The sequence below is a fragment of the Podarcis cretensis genome (genome assembly GCF_951804945.1).
Source record: "Podarcis cretensis genome assembly, chromosome: 6".
NCBI classification, from domain to species: domain Eukaryota; kingdom Metazoa; phylum Chordata; class Lepidosauria; order Squamata; family Lacertidae; genus Podarcis; species Podarcis cretensis.
The window spans coordinates 23,901,006-23,915,405 of record NC_137175.1 but is presented as its reverse complement, the minus strand read 5'-3'; the positions used below and the strand labels follow the sequence as shown (position 1 = coordinate 23,915,405).

Sequence of the window (14,400 nt, the reverse complement as noted above, 5' to 3'; positions counted from 1 at the left end):
ACGTCCTATAGGGCGAATGCAGGCTTTCGCTGAAGCCTGGAGAGTGAGAGGCATCGGTGCGCACCGACCCCTCTCGCACTCCAGGCTTCAGGAAGCTAACCGCAAGCCTTGCAAGCCCGGCGGGAGGTCACGCTGGGCGCGCGAGGCTTGGGGCGGCAGCCTGCCACCCAAAGCATGCGGAGCGCTCCGGAGGGTGCCCGTGCTTCGGGCAGGTGTGCGCAAGCCTAGCGCCCCCGGCGGGAGGTCCTGCCGGGCGCGCGAGGCTTGGGGCGGCAGCCTGCAGCCCGAAGCACGCGAAGCCCTCCGGAGGGTGCCCCGTGCTTCGGGCAGGTGTGCGCAAGGCTTGGGGCGGCAGCCACGGCTGGGGGGGAAATAATTTTTTTTTATTCATTCCCCCCCCCCCCAAAAAACGAGGTGCGTCCTATGGGCCGGTGCACCCTATAGGACGAAAAATACGGTAAAATGACTCTAGATTCAGCTGCCAGGCACTCAGATTTGAGCAGCAGCTAAAGCAGGGGTCAGCAAACTTTTTCAGCAGGGGGCCAGACTGTATTTTTTTGGGGGGGGGGGGATGAACGAATTCCTATGCCCCACAAATAACCCAGAGAAGCATTTTAAATAAAAGCACACATTCCACTCATGTAAAAACACCAGGCAGGCCCCACAAATAACCCAGAGATACATTTTAAATAAAAGGGCACTTTCTACTCATGTAAAAACACACTGATTCCTGGACTGTCCACAGGCTGGATTTAGAAGGCGATTGGGCCGGATCCGGCCCCTGGGCCTTAATTTGCCCACCCATGAGCTAAAGGACAGACATCAGCAGTGAGACCTTATGGGGCTGCCCAAGCCGGCCGTTTGCTGGTACCCATTGTGGCTCCTGGTGCAAGAGCTCTCCTGGGGATGCAGTGCTTTGTGCAGGATCACCTCTTGATCTCCAAAGGTTGTTCCCAAGGGAATTGAAATTCTGATGTCTAGCAGCGTATAGCATTTACAGAGTTAAATCCTATTTGTTCAAACTGTTCAACAACCTCAGAAATGCTTAGAATAGAATTTAGGCTTTCAGTTGCTGCGCGTGTGTGTTTCCAAAATTGCACGGGTTAGACAAGAGTCATGCTGCAGCTTAGCTCGGTCACAGGCAGATATTTGATAGGGAAGCAACTTTATCTTAGGCAAAACCTGCAAAAGCTCAGAAGAAGAGGAAACCCACCCAGAGTTTCACTGCTGAGATTCATTCCCTTTTCCAGAAGTACTGCAAACTTCACCCTTTACTTAAAAGCTAAAGGGCACAGAGTACAGTAAATTCACTCACAAAGCTGGCCTGAGACTGTGATTTAGATACTCCTCTCAGTCTGCAAAGGAACTTGGACAAGATGCCTGCATTCCTACCAGCTTACTGCACAGGGTCCCTGCGCCACGCTTTTGATCCCTGTAACCAGCAGAGATGTGTACACAAATGGAAAATCCAAATGTTCGTGGGAAGATCAAAGCAGCCAGTTCTAGTGACACCCCAGAACAGAAAATTAATGAGGGCAGTGTCTATCGAAATGTGCAAGTGAGGGTGGGTTTTTGGTAAACATCAAACCATATTGCCCAAAGAGTTCTCACTGTTGAGCAGCATCTCTCATTAATGCTTCTCTAGAGCTGCTTTGGTGTAGTAATTTAGAGTGTTGAACTATGACTTTGTAGACCTATGGTAGGACTAAGAAAGATACCCATCTAAAACCTTAATGCCTTACTAAAGATTGTGAGTAAGCAGTTCAATTCTATGTTTACTCTTAAGTAAGTATTACTGTGTATATTGGGACTTACTCCCAAGTATTAAAGCAGATGGCTTACCCAAGATAATCTTGGGAACTCTGTTTTACCTTTCACAGAGCTACGATTCCCAGTATTAAAGGTAAAGGTACCCCTGACCATTAGTTCCAGTCACGAACAACTCTGGGGTTGTGGCACTCATCTTGCTTTACTGGCCAAGGGAGCCGGTGTTTGTCTGTAGACAGCTTCCGGGTCATGTGGCCAGCATGATTAAGCCGCATCTAGTGAACCAAAGCAGCACATGGAAACGCCATTTACGATTCCCAGTATAACCTGGGAATAAATTTCATTGAGCTAAATGGGACATAACTTTCGAGTAGACATCCATAGTATTGTGCTGTAAGTCTCTTTGCATCTTCTTCTGGAGAACCAACATCATTCCACCAGATACATATGGAAGCTTAATTCTTTGGTTTAGGGAAGCCAAAGGTGAATGAATATGGTGCTCCCCAGCAAGACTTTGTGCTGAATTTTGACACGTGCTTATATGCACATTATCCTAAATCCATATTTACATATCCCAGCTTTGCATTAAGTTGCTCCGGGTGGATAACAGAATCAAAATGGCATAAAGTAATTTTCATTGAATCAGTACGAAGTGATTGTGGGAATGATAAGGATTTGATGACAGGATAGTGGTGTTGACAGTTTAAGGTAGCATGACGGTGCTTTTCCAAACTACATTACTGTTATGTGTCTCCTCGGCACATCTGGGCCTAAGGTTGCAATCCCAACTATGTCTCCTCAGAAGCAAACCCCATTAGATTTGGAAGGTCTTACTCCCAAGTAATTGGGATTAGGATTGCAGCCTTGTTGAATGTTGTAAGAACCACAAGAAGAGCCTTGCTGAATCAGGCCCATCAAGTTGAGTGTTTTCTTCTCACAGTAGCCAAGCTGATGCCTGTGGGAAAACCCACAAGCAGACCTTGAATGAATACAATGCTTGTAATAATCTCGACAGAAGAGAGGATCAGACTGGAGTTCCTGGCTGTGTCTCATGGACCTTCACACATGCGAGAAGCATTTTAGACATCTTCCTGCATGCTGGTATATTGGGAGTCCTGAAGACAGTTCAAGTCAGTGCTGAGCTCTGAGCTGAAGCAGGCATGTGTGCATATTGTGAACACTTCTTGAAATACCTACTTCCCAATTTCACCCAATTTTTAGGGGTGTGTATGACAAGTTGCAGAAGTGTCCATTTTCTGCACGCCTAACACCTTCAACATTCTTCTCTCAGGTGCCTGGCATTATGTGGGTTCTCCAGATCCACTTTGAAGCCCCTGTTGATTGCTGCTTTTGTGATATTCTCTCCCTGCTGCATTTCCAACCAGCATACAATCATTCTGAAGGATTTCTATTTGCCCTTAGTGATGGGCATCACATAGCCCAGCCTTCTCCAACAGGATGCTCTCCAGATGGTATGGGGCTACAACCCCCAGCATCCGTGACCATTGGGTCTGATGAGAGCTGGAACCCAGCTGTGTCTAGATAGCACCAGGATGGAGAAGGCCAACTTAGCTACATGTGTGATTACATCATTATGGGTAGGAAGCAGGTTGATGGGGAAACTCACACGAAACGGCACTGAACAGCTACAGTAGCAGAGCATTTCCAGGCCCTCTGAAGCCCCCCACAAACTACATTTCCCAGGATTCTTTGGGCGGGGAGAACCATATGCATTAAATGAATGCCTTGGATGTGACCCGGGTCCCTCAACGTTGGTGTCACACACATGCCGGTTACAGAGTACTGTTTTTAATCCTTCACTAGGGTAATAATTTGGCGCAAGTTAAAACAGGTTGGCTCGAAATCAGAAGAAATCAGCTCCTGCTCTGCAGAACATAAAAGGTAAAACGATCTCTCTGTTTTAATAAAGAGCTTTTTGTTCAGTTCTCTCACTCGCTGCTGATTCGGGCTGCGAGGGAGCTGAGCCAGGGAGCCTAACTCAGGCTTTCCACGTGGGAAACAATTTGTCACTATGTCAGGGAGGCAAAGGCAGGTTAATGTTTCAGCCGTTTGCAGTGGGTTTGCCAGGCTGGGGACGGGGCAAAGAGCAAAGAGGTATGGAAAAATAATTACCATGCCTGGTGGGAAGCATTCAGTGTTGCGGCACTTTTAGAGGTCGAGAGGCAAAGCTGTTGCTGGCCATCCTCACGGCGCTTGTTCCTTTCTCTTTGTTTACATAACATCTCAAGCTGTGCGCCCAGCACAGCCCCTGGCCAGCTTTTCCTGAAACATTCTAGCCTTGTTAAAGCACAGTAACACTCAGAGGAAGGTATAACCACACTATCTAACATGAGGCAGGAGGTACTTAGAAATGCAGCTGTCCTGTGTCCAGAAGAGACTCACCTAGGTGAGCCAGCCCAGTGTGCCTGGTGCTCAACACTCAGAATAGGCACTCGGAACTGGCACAGCCTAGGAAGCCACCAAGCAGAGTTGGGTGACCTGCAGCGGGTGAATCTGGGTTGTATGCAGTCATTGAGTTTGCGGAACAATTTCATTGCACAAAGGCATTGACTTTGCTGGAGTCAACCCTCTGGGTAGTGCTCATCAAGCCCTTTTCAGAAGCCAGAGCTTACACATTGATGAAATTGATGAGCGTGGCCTCGCTGGCTAGCCCAACCTCCATCACTGTGTGCTCCCACTGCCCCCTTCCTTCTTACTCGCTCTGTATTAATTCGGCTAGCTACAAACGGGTGGCGCTGTGGTTTAAACCACTGAGCCTAGGGCTTGCCGATTGGAAGGTCAGCGGTTTGAATCCCCACGACGGGGTGAGCTCCCGTGCTGGGTCCCAGCTCCTGCCAACCTAGCAGTTTGAAAGCACGTCAAAGTGCAAGTAGATAAATAGGTACCGCTCCAGCAGGAAGGTAAACACCGTTTCCATGCACTGCTCTGGTTTCACCAGAAGTGGCTTAGTCATGCTGGCCACATGACCCGGAGAAACTGTCTGTGGACAAACGTCGGCTCCCTCGGCCAGTAAAGCGAGATGAGCACCGCAATCCCAGAGTCGTTCACAACTGGACTTAACTGTCAGGGGTCCTTTACCTTTATCTTCGAAAGCCTTCACACATGTAGCTCTGCCTGAGCAGTGCTGGCTCTTCTTGGGGGAATGCAGGGACCCCTCCCACTGAGTCACTGGGCATTCAGTCTGGGCCACCCCTCTTCCTTCTGTTGCATGTGCATTGAGGCTTTTATGTATTTATTTGTGTAGCTAAACTATTTCTAACCTAGTCTTCCATCCAAAACTATACCAGAGCTGGCTACGAAGCAGAGTAAAATACAGAACATAAAACCATAAATGCATTAAATTCCAGAAACGACCATAAATGCCACCAGGAATTGAAAACACAGTAAATAACAGCACTCTCCAGAAGCACTGAAGCGGCTTCATACTTCAAAATAATTTCACAGCTAGCATCCTAAAAATGCCTTTAGTAAACTGATGAATGAATTTTGAGCTGGCACTGGAAAAAAAGCATGTGTGGAGGTGTTCATAATTGGGGTGCCACCACAGTAAAGGATTCTTCTGCATCAGAATCACTGTCCAAGACACTGTCCCAAGTGTATTCCATGCAAAATATACTGTGGAATCTTTTAACTGAGGATAGCCTAGTCGGTAGAGCATGAGACTCTTACTCTCATTCTCAGGGTCATGGGTTAGAGCCTCACGTTGGGCAAAAGATTCCTGCGTTGCAGGGAGTTGGACTAGATCAGGCTTCCTCAACCTCGGCCCTCCAGATGTTTTGAGACTACAGTTTCCATCATCCGTGACCACTGGTCCTGCTAGCTAGGGATCATGGGAGTTGTAGCCCAAAAACATCTGGAGGGCCGGGTTTGAGGAAGCCTGGGCTAGATGATTCTATGAACTCTATGATTTTATGATTGAAACTTTCTTTACCAAAGAGGTGAGAGCCATAGCTCAGTGGCAGAGCAGCTGCCATGTAAACAGATGTTCCCAGTTTCGATCCCTGGCATCTCCAGGTAGACCTGGAAGAGAATCCTGCCCAGAAACTTTGCTGTGTGTTATTCTGCTCTGTTCCGGGGCAGACAGTGCGTTCACCCATGTGATTCACAATTGGAATATTCAGAGCATTTCTATTAACCAGCATCCAGCAAAGGGGAGAAAAAAAGATTAAATAAAGAATTGACCAGGCAGGCCACACTGAAATCCAAAGCGGCTGCTTTTCTTGAAACTCAGGATTTGGCTGTTAGTCCAGACAGTACGAAATGGGAACAGGGCAAGACATTGCTGGGTAGAGCAGTGAGAGGGAGAGAGCCAGGACTCCTATTGGGTTTCACATTGACATACCTGGCTCCATTATGTGATCAGGGACCCCTTCTTCTAGCTTTTGATCATTCCAGGAACTGAAATGCACCACCTGCAGCCTCCATTCACTGTTTGGCTTTCTCTGTCTTGGCTTCTTTTTATGCACTCGCAAGGGGACTGCTGGCCGAGATAAGCTTTTTGGCTGCTCCCAAGTTCTGTGGAGTCCCCCCCCCCCCCCGCATCATGCCTTTTTAAAATTAGGAATCATAGGCTGCTTTTCCAGTGGAGCCACTTATCTCTTGACCGGCATTGCCCAAACACAAATACCCTTATCCCCTCCACACAGGTTGTGAAGGTCTTTGCTTTAGACAACCCATTGGAATATCCTTGGCTTTGCAGCAGAGCTCTTTTTTTTTAATAATAAAAAAACAACAGCCCACAATCTCTAAGGCCTGCTGCTCAAATGCTTCCACTTCTGCTCAATATTTGCACATCCTTTCCCCAGCTGCTTTCCAGCTCCTGGCTTCTCACATACCTCCCACTACCACCGAACAATGGCTGCAGCATTGGGGGCGGGGAGTTGAGGGCAATGCTGGTTCCAGGTTTTGTTTGGGATTTTTTTTTTTTGGAGCAGGCTTGTGGGCAATAAGCAGGTCTCCTCCTTGTTCCCCTTCTTGCTGTTGCCCACTCACTCTGCCTCTGGGCCCAAATCCCCCTGCTGCTTAGGACAAGGGGTGGAGAGCCCTGGGGACTGAATGTGGCTCTCCAGGACTTCCTATTTGGCCCTTGAGACTGTCCTTGGGCTCCTTTACTCACCTCCTTGAATGCTTTTTTTCTGGCTTGATTGTGTCCTTGAACTGTGGAGTCCTTTGTTTGCCAGGACTGAGGGATACCTCTGGTGTATATAGATGTGTGTAGAAATGAATATGTTCAGAAACCTCTGGTCTTTTCATGGCCGGAAGGTAGCCCATTGCAAAGGTCAGAGTCATGTCTGATACGCCTCCCATTTTTGCATCTGACCCCCACCATCACCTGCATGCAGCCTGCCTGCAAGGGATGTGTCCCTTGGGCTAAAGAATGGCTGTGTTTCAAGTCCCACATTTTCTCGAAAGTGCAAATTGAATAAATTGATCTTCAGACGGGAATTGGATCATGTTTCTCCCCCATCCCCATTGTCTACGCCAACTTGCGGTCCAAGGTTTCAGGAAGGAGTCTCCTAACCTTACCTGGAGACGCTGGGGATTGAACCTGGACCTTCTGCCTGCCAGGAAATGTTGTAGCACTGAGCTATGGCCCTTCCCCAAATATAGTATGGTGCATCTGAGCGGTCAAATTGATTTATTTACTCATACATTCATAGGCATCTATAGCTCACACTTTGTAATGGGGTCCTAGACTGGGTTGCATGTAAATGGGAGGGATATGCCAACCTCGTCCCTCACCCCCGCCAAGGCCTGCTGAAAAAGCTGCATCTTGACCTTGTCACAGGGAAACCCATAGGGCCTCCTCTGCAGATCTTGATTCTGGGGCAAGTTTGTATGAGAGGAGGCACTCCTTGAGATATTTTGGACCAGTCCTGTCTGCCAGCATCCCAGCCACTGCATTCTGCACCAGTTGCAGCTTTCGAACTGTCTTCAAGGGGCAGGCCCACGTGGAGTGCATTGCAGTAGTCCATTCTTTAGGTTATCTGAGCATGGAGCACTACAGCCAAGCTTTCTCTGCCAAGGAAGGCCCATAATTTGAGACAGTCGCTTGTAGCCACTACTGGAGAAGAAGAAGAGGAGTTTGTATTTGATATCCCGCTTTATCACTACCCGAAGGAGTCTCAAAGCGGCTAACATTCTCCTTTCCCTTCCTCCCCCACAACAAACACTCTGTGAGGTGAGTGGGGCTGAGAGACTTCAGAGAAGTGTGACTAGCCCAAGGTCACCCAGCAGCTGCATGTGGAGGAGCGGAGACGCGAACCCGGTTCCCCAGATTACGAATTTACCGCTCTTAACCACTACACCACACTGGCTCCCACCTGAAGCCACCTGACCCTCAAGCAACATTAGTTGGCCAAGAAGCATGCCCAGCCTACTGACCTAATCTGTCCGGGGGAGCGCCACCTCCATTCATAACAGGTTGTCCACTCACTTTGCACACTTGAGAGCCTGCAACACACAGCACCACTGTCTTGTCTGTATTCAGTTTCATTACACACACGCACATATATATTCACAGTAATCCTTACTATAATCCTGTAGGGATGGTCAGCAGTATTACCATGTGATTCCTCTCTGGTTAAAATAAATTGGTTCTCTCCTCATTTTTAAAATAAACATCTCACTTCTCGCTTTTTCTCTCGTTTCTTTTTCTCAAGTTTTTCTTTCTCTAGCTGAGCTTTCGAAATGACCTGGACCCAGACAGAATCAGGCTGCTTGCCACCCTGTCATTGAAGCAAGGTTTGGACATGGTAGAATGCAAGAAATGTTATGCATGGCACAGCTGCCCAAAACAATTTTTGTGGTTATTGCTGCATTGCCAGAGAGAGAGAGAGAGAGAGAGAAAATAATTTAAGAAGTGGTAAAAACAGTGCAGGGTTTTTTAAAGTAGAAAGTGTTCCGTGCAAATGGCTTTTGTAGAAGCTGAGGTTTTCTCTCACCATGTGTGATTCCAAAATTAAGCTAATCCACATGACTTTTTGACTGGCTCTGTGGCTCATCACTCCATCCCTGGAGTGTCTGGGATAGAGGGGTAATTGAAGGTGAAGGTGCTGTTCATCCAGAGATATTATGGCTTCAGCAGGAAGTGAAGCTTTTTCTCATGTTCCTACAGTCCCTGGCTTTCCTTGACATCCAGTCTGACAAAGAGTTCTGCTGGATTTGAAAACTTGCTTGCTATTTTGTGACATTTCAGTGGGATTTTAACCTTCAGCCTCATATCCCTCTTCCTCTGCTTAGCAGCGGTTTCTCTCTGAGAACAGCTTTAGTTGTACGACTTGAAGAGGATTGGCATATATCTGCCCCGCACCACTCGCATTAGAGCAGGATAAGAGTCCTGCTCCTGTTGCTGTTCAGTGAGTCAGCACAGTCCAGTGGTTAGAGTGTCAGACTAGGAAATGGGAGACCTGGGTTCAAATCCTTACACAGCTGTGAAGTTCGCAGGGGGAGCTTGGGCCACTCCCTGCCTCTCTGCCTAACCTACCTCACAGGGTTGTCGGGCGGATAAGAAGAGGAGAGAGCCATGCATACTGCCCTGCCCTGCTTGGAGGGAAAGGCAGCAAAGTAAATAAATATTCCAGGGTGGCGCTGGAGGCTGGGCACAACTCCTTTCAAGGTGCAAGCAGCTGCCTTCATGGTACTTTCTCCAGGGGATGCCAACAATGCCTTTGCCCCTGCATTCATTCATATTCCTGCCTTGCAGGGGGTTGGACTAGATGATCCTCAGAGTCCCCTCCAACTCTATGATTCTTTGAAACGTTCATCCACAGGGTTAAATCAATAGGTGAGAGGAAGACTCAATGTGGCTTGTGCTAGCTCTGCCCCCCCTTCATCACTGCCCCCTCTTTGCCCTCTGAGATGGAGGGTGACTGCAGCAGGGAGGCTCTTCTTATGTAGAGTCTTTGCACGAGATCGAATCCTGAAAAATCAGGGTCCCTCCATGAGTAAACCAGGCTCTCCACAGCAGATGTTCCAAGAGATGGTGGTGATGGGGGAATCTAGAATGATCTTCCCTGCCTGCATGTTGATTTAACGCAGAAGACAAATGTCCGAATAGCGCTTTAGTTCAGCTCTGAGGTACTTACACAAAGCAGATGTGGGTGTACTTTGATGCGGCTTGCAACGGGGGAAACTTCCACATGTGTTAATCCAGACGATCTGTTGGGGCGTTATTTTCCTCATACCAAGAATCTGGCTCAAAGAGTGTGCATTTAGGTGATTGGGGCAGGGGGAGAGATAACAGGAATAGAAAAGAAATGTGGAGTAAGGAGGAAGAAAGGGCCTCATGTAAGAGGGGAGCTTGGAGGAAGGCTTTGAACAGAGAGAAAAAAGCTGTGACACCAAGTTGGTATTCTGGGAGGAAATTCCAGGCACGAAGGGCAGCCGGTCTAGTGGGTGGAGCTGTTTAAGAGTTGCTGACTTCAGGGCAGAACTAGAGTAATATTCCAGGGTTTTTTAACTGAAGGGGCAGAGAGGAAAGAGACAGGTTTTTGCCGTGTTCTGTGGAGTCAAGTGACATTATACATTTAAAATTTATTATTATGTTACGTCTCACCTTTCTTCCAAGGAGCTCAAGTGGTGTTCCTGGTTCTCCCCCTCCCCAGTTACAAACAAGTCAGGCCCCTCTGGTCCTAGTTTAACACTCTAAGCACTACACCTGATGACCAGTCGCATCAGATATGGGGAAGGAAAGAGATAGGTAGAATCAAAGACAGACGGGAGACTTTTCCTGCATGGATGGTGCTAGTAAATGAGGCCCTAAGGGGGGTGGGGAAATATAATGATTTGCACTTAATATATATCATTTGTACCATTCATCGGGTGGCGCTGTGGTCTAAACCACTGAGCCTAGGGCTTGCCGATCGGAAGGTTGGCGGTTCGAATCCCAGCGACAGGATGAGCTCCAGTTGCTCGGTCCCAGCTCCTGCCAACCCAGTAGTTTGAAAGCACGTCAAAGTGCAAGTAGAGAAATAGGTACTGCTCCAGCAGGAAGGTAAATGGCGTTTCCGTGTACTGCTCTGGTTTTCCCAGAGCATGAGCCAGAAAAACTGTCTGCGGACGAATGTCGGCTCCCTCAGCCAGTAAAGCAAGATGAGCGCCGCAACCGCAGAGTCGTTTGTGACTAGACTTAACTGTCAGGGGTCCTTTACCTAAATAATAGAAGTCACTGTAGACTTAGAGTATTCTTGATTACTGGACAATATATTTTGTGAACCTCTTGGTTCTATAGAGACTTACTCAACACACTGATTTCAAAGGGACTTAGGTTGCAATCTTACAAAAAAAAATTACATGGTAATAAGCCCCAATAATAAGTTGCTGGGGCTTACTTTTGAGCAGACATGCATAGGGCCCTACTGTTGTTTAGGATCACAGCCTAAGATAGCACAATCTTGACTATGTCCATTCAGAAATGAGTCCTATTAAATACAAACATACTTACTCCCAGGTAAGTGGGGTTAAGATTGCAATTGTATACACTAACTTAGAAGTAAACTCTATTGAAGAATGGGATAAGATGTTTAGGATTGCAGCTTCATTCGTAGAGGAATAAAAACGCAGTTCTAAGCATAAGTATTTAATTAGCCGACAAGACTTATTCTTAAGTAAACATGGTTTGTGAATGTCTGTTTTAGTCTTCCTGCTTGTAGTTCGAGTCCTGATAAATGTCACTGGATCCGCTAATGGATAGGGGGCCAGATCATGAATGTAAGCAACCTTGTCTGATTCTTTTTGTGTCTGTGAGACCTTAAGACTTCCAAAAAAATCTTCTTTTTTGCAAAGGCAGTTTTTCTCCTCAAAAATGGCTTGCCTGAGTAAAGTCTTACTGGTTAGAATAGTTCAGATGTGATTTCCTTAATTGCTTTTTTGGCATGTTTTCCTTAGCATATATTTGCATTTTAAACCCCATTTGACTAGAATCTTTTGATGCTCAGAAGGAACCGGGATCACCTGGCATCCCCTTGGGGAGCATTCAGTTCCTAATGAATGAAAAATTGCCAATTTTCTTAACTGACAGCTGTATGAATGGAGGTGTTTGGGTTTGCTTTTTGGCTCAGAGACAAATTTATGTCAAACTTTCTGGTGCAAAGAGAGAATATTGTATGCGTACAAAGAGAGCCTTTAGATTAACTGTAGGTGCTCAATACAAGTTCTTAGAAATGAGGAAATGGCATGAAGTGACAAGGTGTAAAATGATTAGGAGCAGTGAACAAAATCTTGTTTAGCTTGCGGTCATTTGAAGGGTAATTTTGAATGCTGTTTTATGGATGCTGGGGGAAATGCTGTAGAATGGGCCACTGTTCCGCCTTGTTCGGAGTTTATAGCCTAGTTGCCTGTGGAGGATAAAATTCACCTCTTGGTGACCAGGCAGCATTTGAACATTTAGAAAGATTAGCGGAGCAAATCTATGTATATTTACTCAGGAGTAGGCACCATTGTGCTCAGTGATGCTTATATCCCAGTAAATACGTTTAGATTGCAGTCTAAAGAATTGATCGCTCCCCCTTTTCAGGTGACCAGTGTAGGGATGGACAAATTTTTGTTAGTTCTGGTTTCTCTCAGGCTGTGCACACATCACTATTTACTTTGGCTTCAGTGTGCTCCCATCACTAGTGTTGGAAGCTGTAAAGACATGGTGTTAGCCACAATCTGTAGGCTACAATTCTGCAGTTTCTTGAGAAATGCTCCAGCGTTTTCCATCTAAAAGCTGCAATTAAAAGTGAGGCGTGTACAGTTCAGACAGCCATTGCAAGTGCACAGAGGACAGCTTCATTGCATTTGTTTCGCTCCAAAGGATCCTGGGAGCTTCGTTTGTTGAGGACGCTGAGAGTTGGTAAAGGTAAAGGTAAAGGGACCCCTGACCATTAGGTCCAATCGTGGCCGACTCTGGGGTTGCGGCGCTCATCTCGCTTTAATGGCCGAGGGAGCCGGCGTACAGCTTCCGGGTCATGTGGCCAGCATGACTAAGTCACTTCTGGCGAACCAGAGCAGTGCACGGAAACACCGTGCGGGGGGAGGTATCTCCTAACAACTCTTCAGCACCCTTAAAAAAACAACCGGTCCCAGGATTCTTTGGGGGGAAGCCATGACTGTTTAAAGTGGTATGATAGTACTTTAAATGTATAGTGCAGATGGGACCTGGTTTAAGATCCACGGAAGGTTGCCCAGGCCTGCCAGATAGCCACCTTACGCCCCCATTTCCAAGCAAATACAAAGAAAGTTTGCTTTTCTTATTTTCCTTTCCAGAAGGGAAAGGAACAGGGGCTGTCTCTTTCTCTTGTTCCCTCTCCCCGCTCCACCTCTGCCCTTGATACACAGCTCATTCCCATCAGTTTACCTTCTGAGACAGGCGGATGCCAACAATAACATTTGGGTGGCATGGATAGCTAGTTTCACCCCATCTCTCAACCTGCGGTGCCTTCCAGGATTTGGGGCCCATAACTGTTTTGATGGTAATGCATCATGGGGAGGGGGGTGCAATTGTTTTCAAGATTGCAGCAGGAGGAGTGTTTTAAACCTTCCCTTCCCAACTATCTCCTCGTGGGGAAAAGCAGAAGCTCCCTTTGACTGCCTTTTGCCAAGGTTGTCACTCTTCTTTCCCCATTCACAAATCCTCCCTAGAGCCAGCAAGGAAACCAGCAGGCTAAGCTGCTTTGCATTGCAGTGGCCCCTGGTGGATATATCAAAACACCACATCTCTCCCCCCCCCCTTTTAATAGAATTCAAAGTTTATCCCTCTTATTAGAAAGCTGGAAAACCGTTTCCCAACCTCATGGGTTTGCAAGCAATTTCAGCCATGATTTTTGGCCAAAGCCACTATTTCCATAATGTCATTAAACTTTGGGGGTCTTTTGGGGACAGTTCGCAGTTATCCTAAATATTAGCAGCTTCTGTGGGGAACAGTCTGGGTCATTTCTCCAGATGCTTCTGTTGTAGCAAAATTGCATTTCCCCCTGCTCTTAGATATCAAAAGTTGTTTCTGGTGAAAATGCAATGCTCCCCCCCACCCAAGCTGCAGCTACCGTTGCTATGTGAATTGTGGTTTCGTGAGTGTTGCACAATGCTGTGTTGCACAATTCTTTGGTAAATTTATTTAGCAGGAAGAGCTAATAAAACAACCCAAATGAATTTGTTCACCATGCTGTGGAACAGTTACATAAGAACATAAGAAGAGCCTCCTGGATCAGGCCAATGGTCCATCTACTCCAGCACTTTGTTCTCAAGGTGGCCAGATGCCTGTAGTTAACCTGTAGTTAACACTACAACCTTTCCTCATAGGAGAGTAGGTCCATCCCTTGATCCTTTGGTTGTCCTTTTCTGAACTTTTCCCAACTCTGCAATTTAGGTAGGTAAAGCCTAGTAGGATTCAGCTGCTACATGCAGGCACATAGCTCATTCTTGGTCCCACAAACCTTAGAATGGCTATCTGTCTGTTTCTATCCCCTAAAGAGCCTGAAATGCTTGGTTGCTGTCTGTGAGTCCATTAAGAGCAGCACCCTGAATATGCTTCCATGAAAACCATTCAAGGTCATCTAGCAAGATACTTAGAAGCTTATTCTGAATTTGATCACAGGAGAGCTATGCCTCTGTGGTGGGGAGAGTGTGATT

The 14,400-nt window shown here is 47.0% G+C and overlaps 1 protein-coding gene across 2 annotated transcripts in view; it reads right to left on the bottom strand.

Moving 5' to 3' along the window:
• RBPJL (recombination signal binding protein for immunoglobulin kappa J region like) overlaps window positions 1-14,400 on the bottom strand; it is a 104,112-nt gene that overhangs the window by 41,575 nt on the left and 48,137 nt on the right. Inside the window, exon 1 of one of the 2 annotated variants that reach the window (XM_079979519.1) lies at window positions 6,131-6,178. The exons of the other annotated variant lie outside the window; for it this stretch is intronic. Coding sequence (XP_079835645.1) covers window positions 6,131-6,140 — 10 coding nt within the window. The 5' untranslated portion in view covers window positions 6,141-6,178. Of the gene's footprint in view, window positions 1-6,130; window positions 6,179-14,400 lie in introns of those variants that run through there. 2 annotated transcript variants of the gene reach the window in all.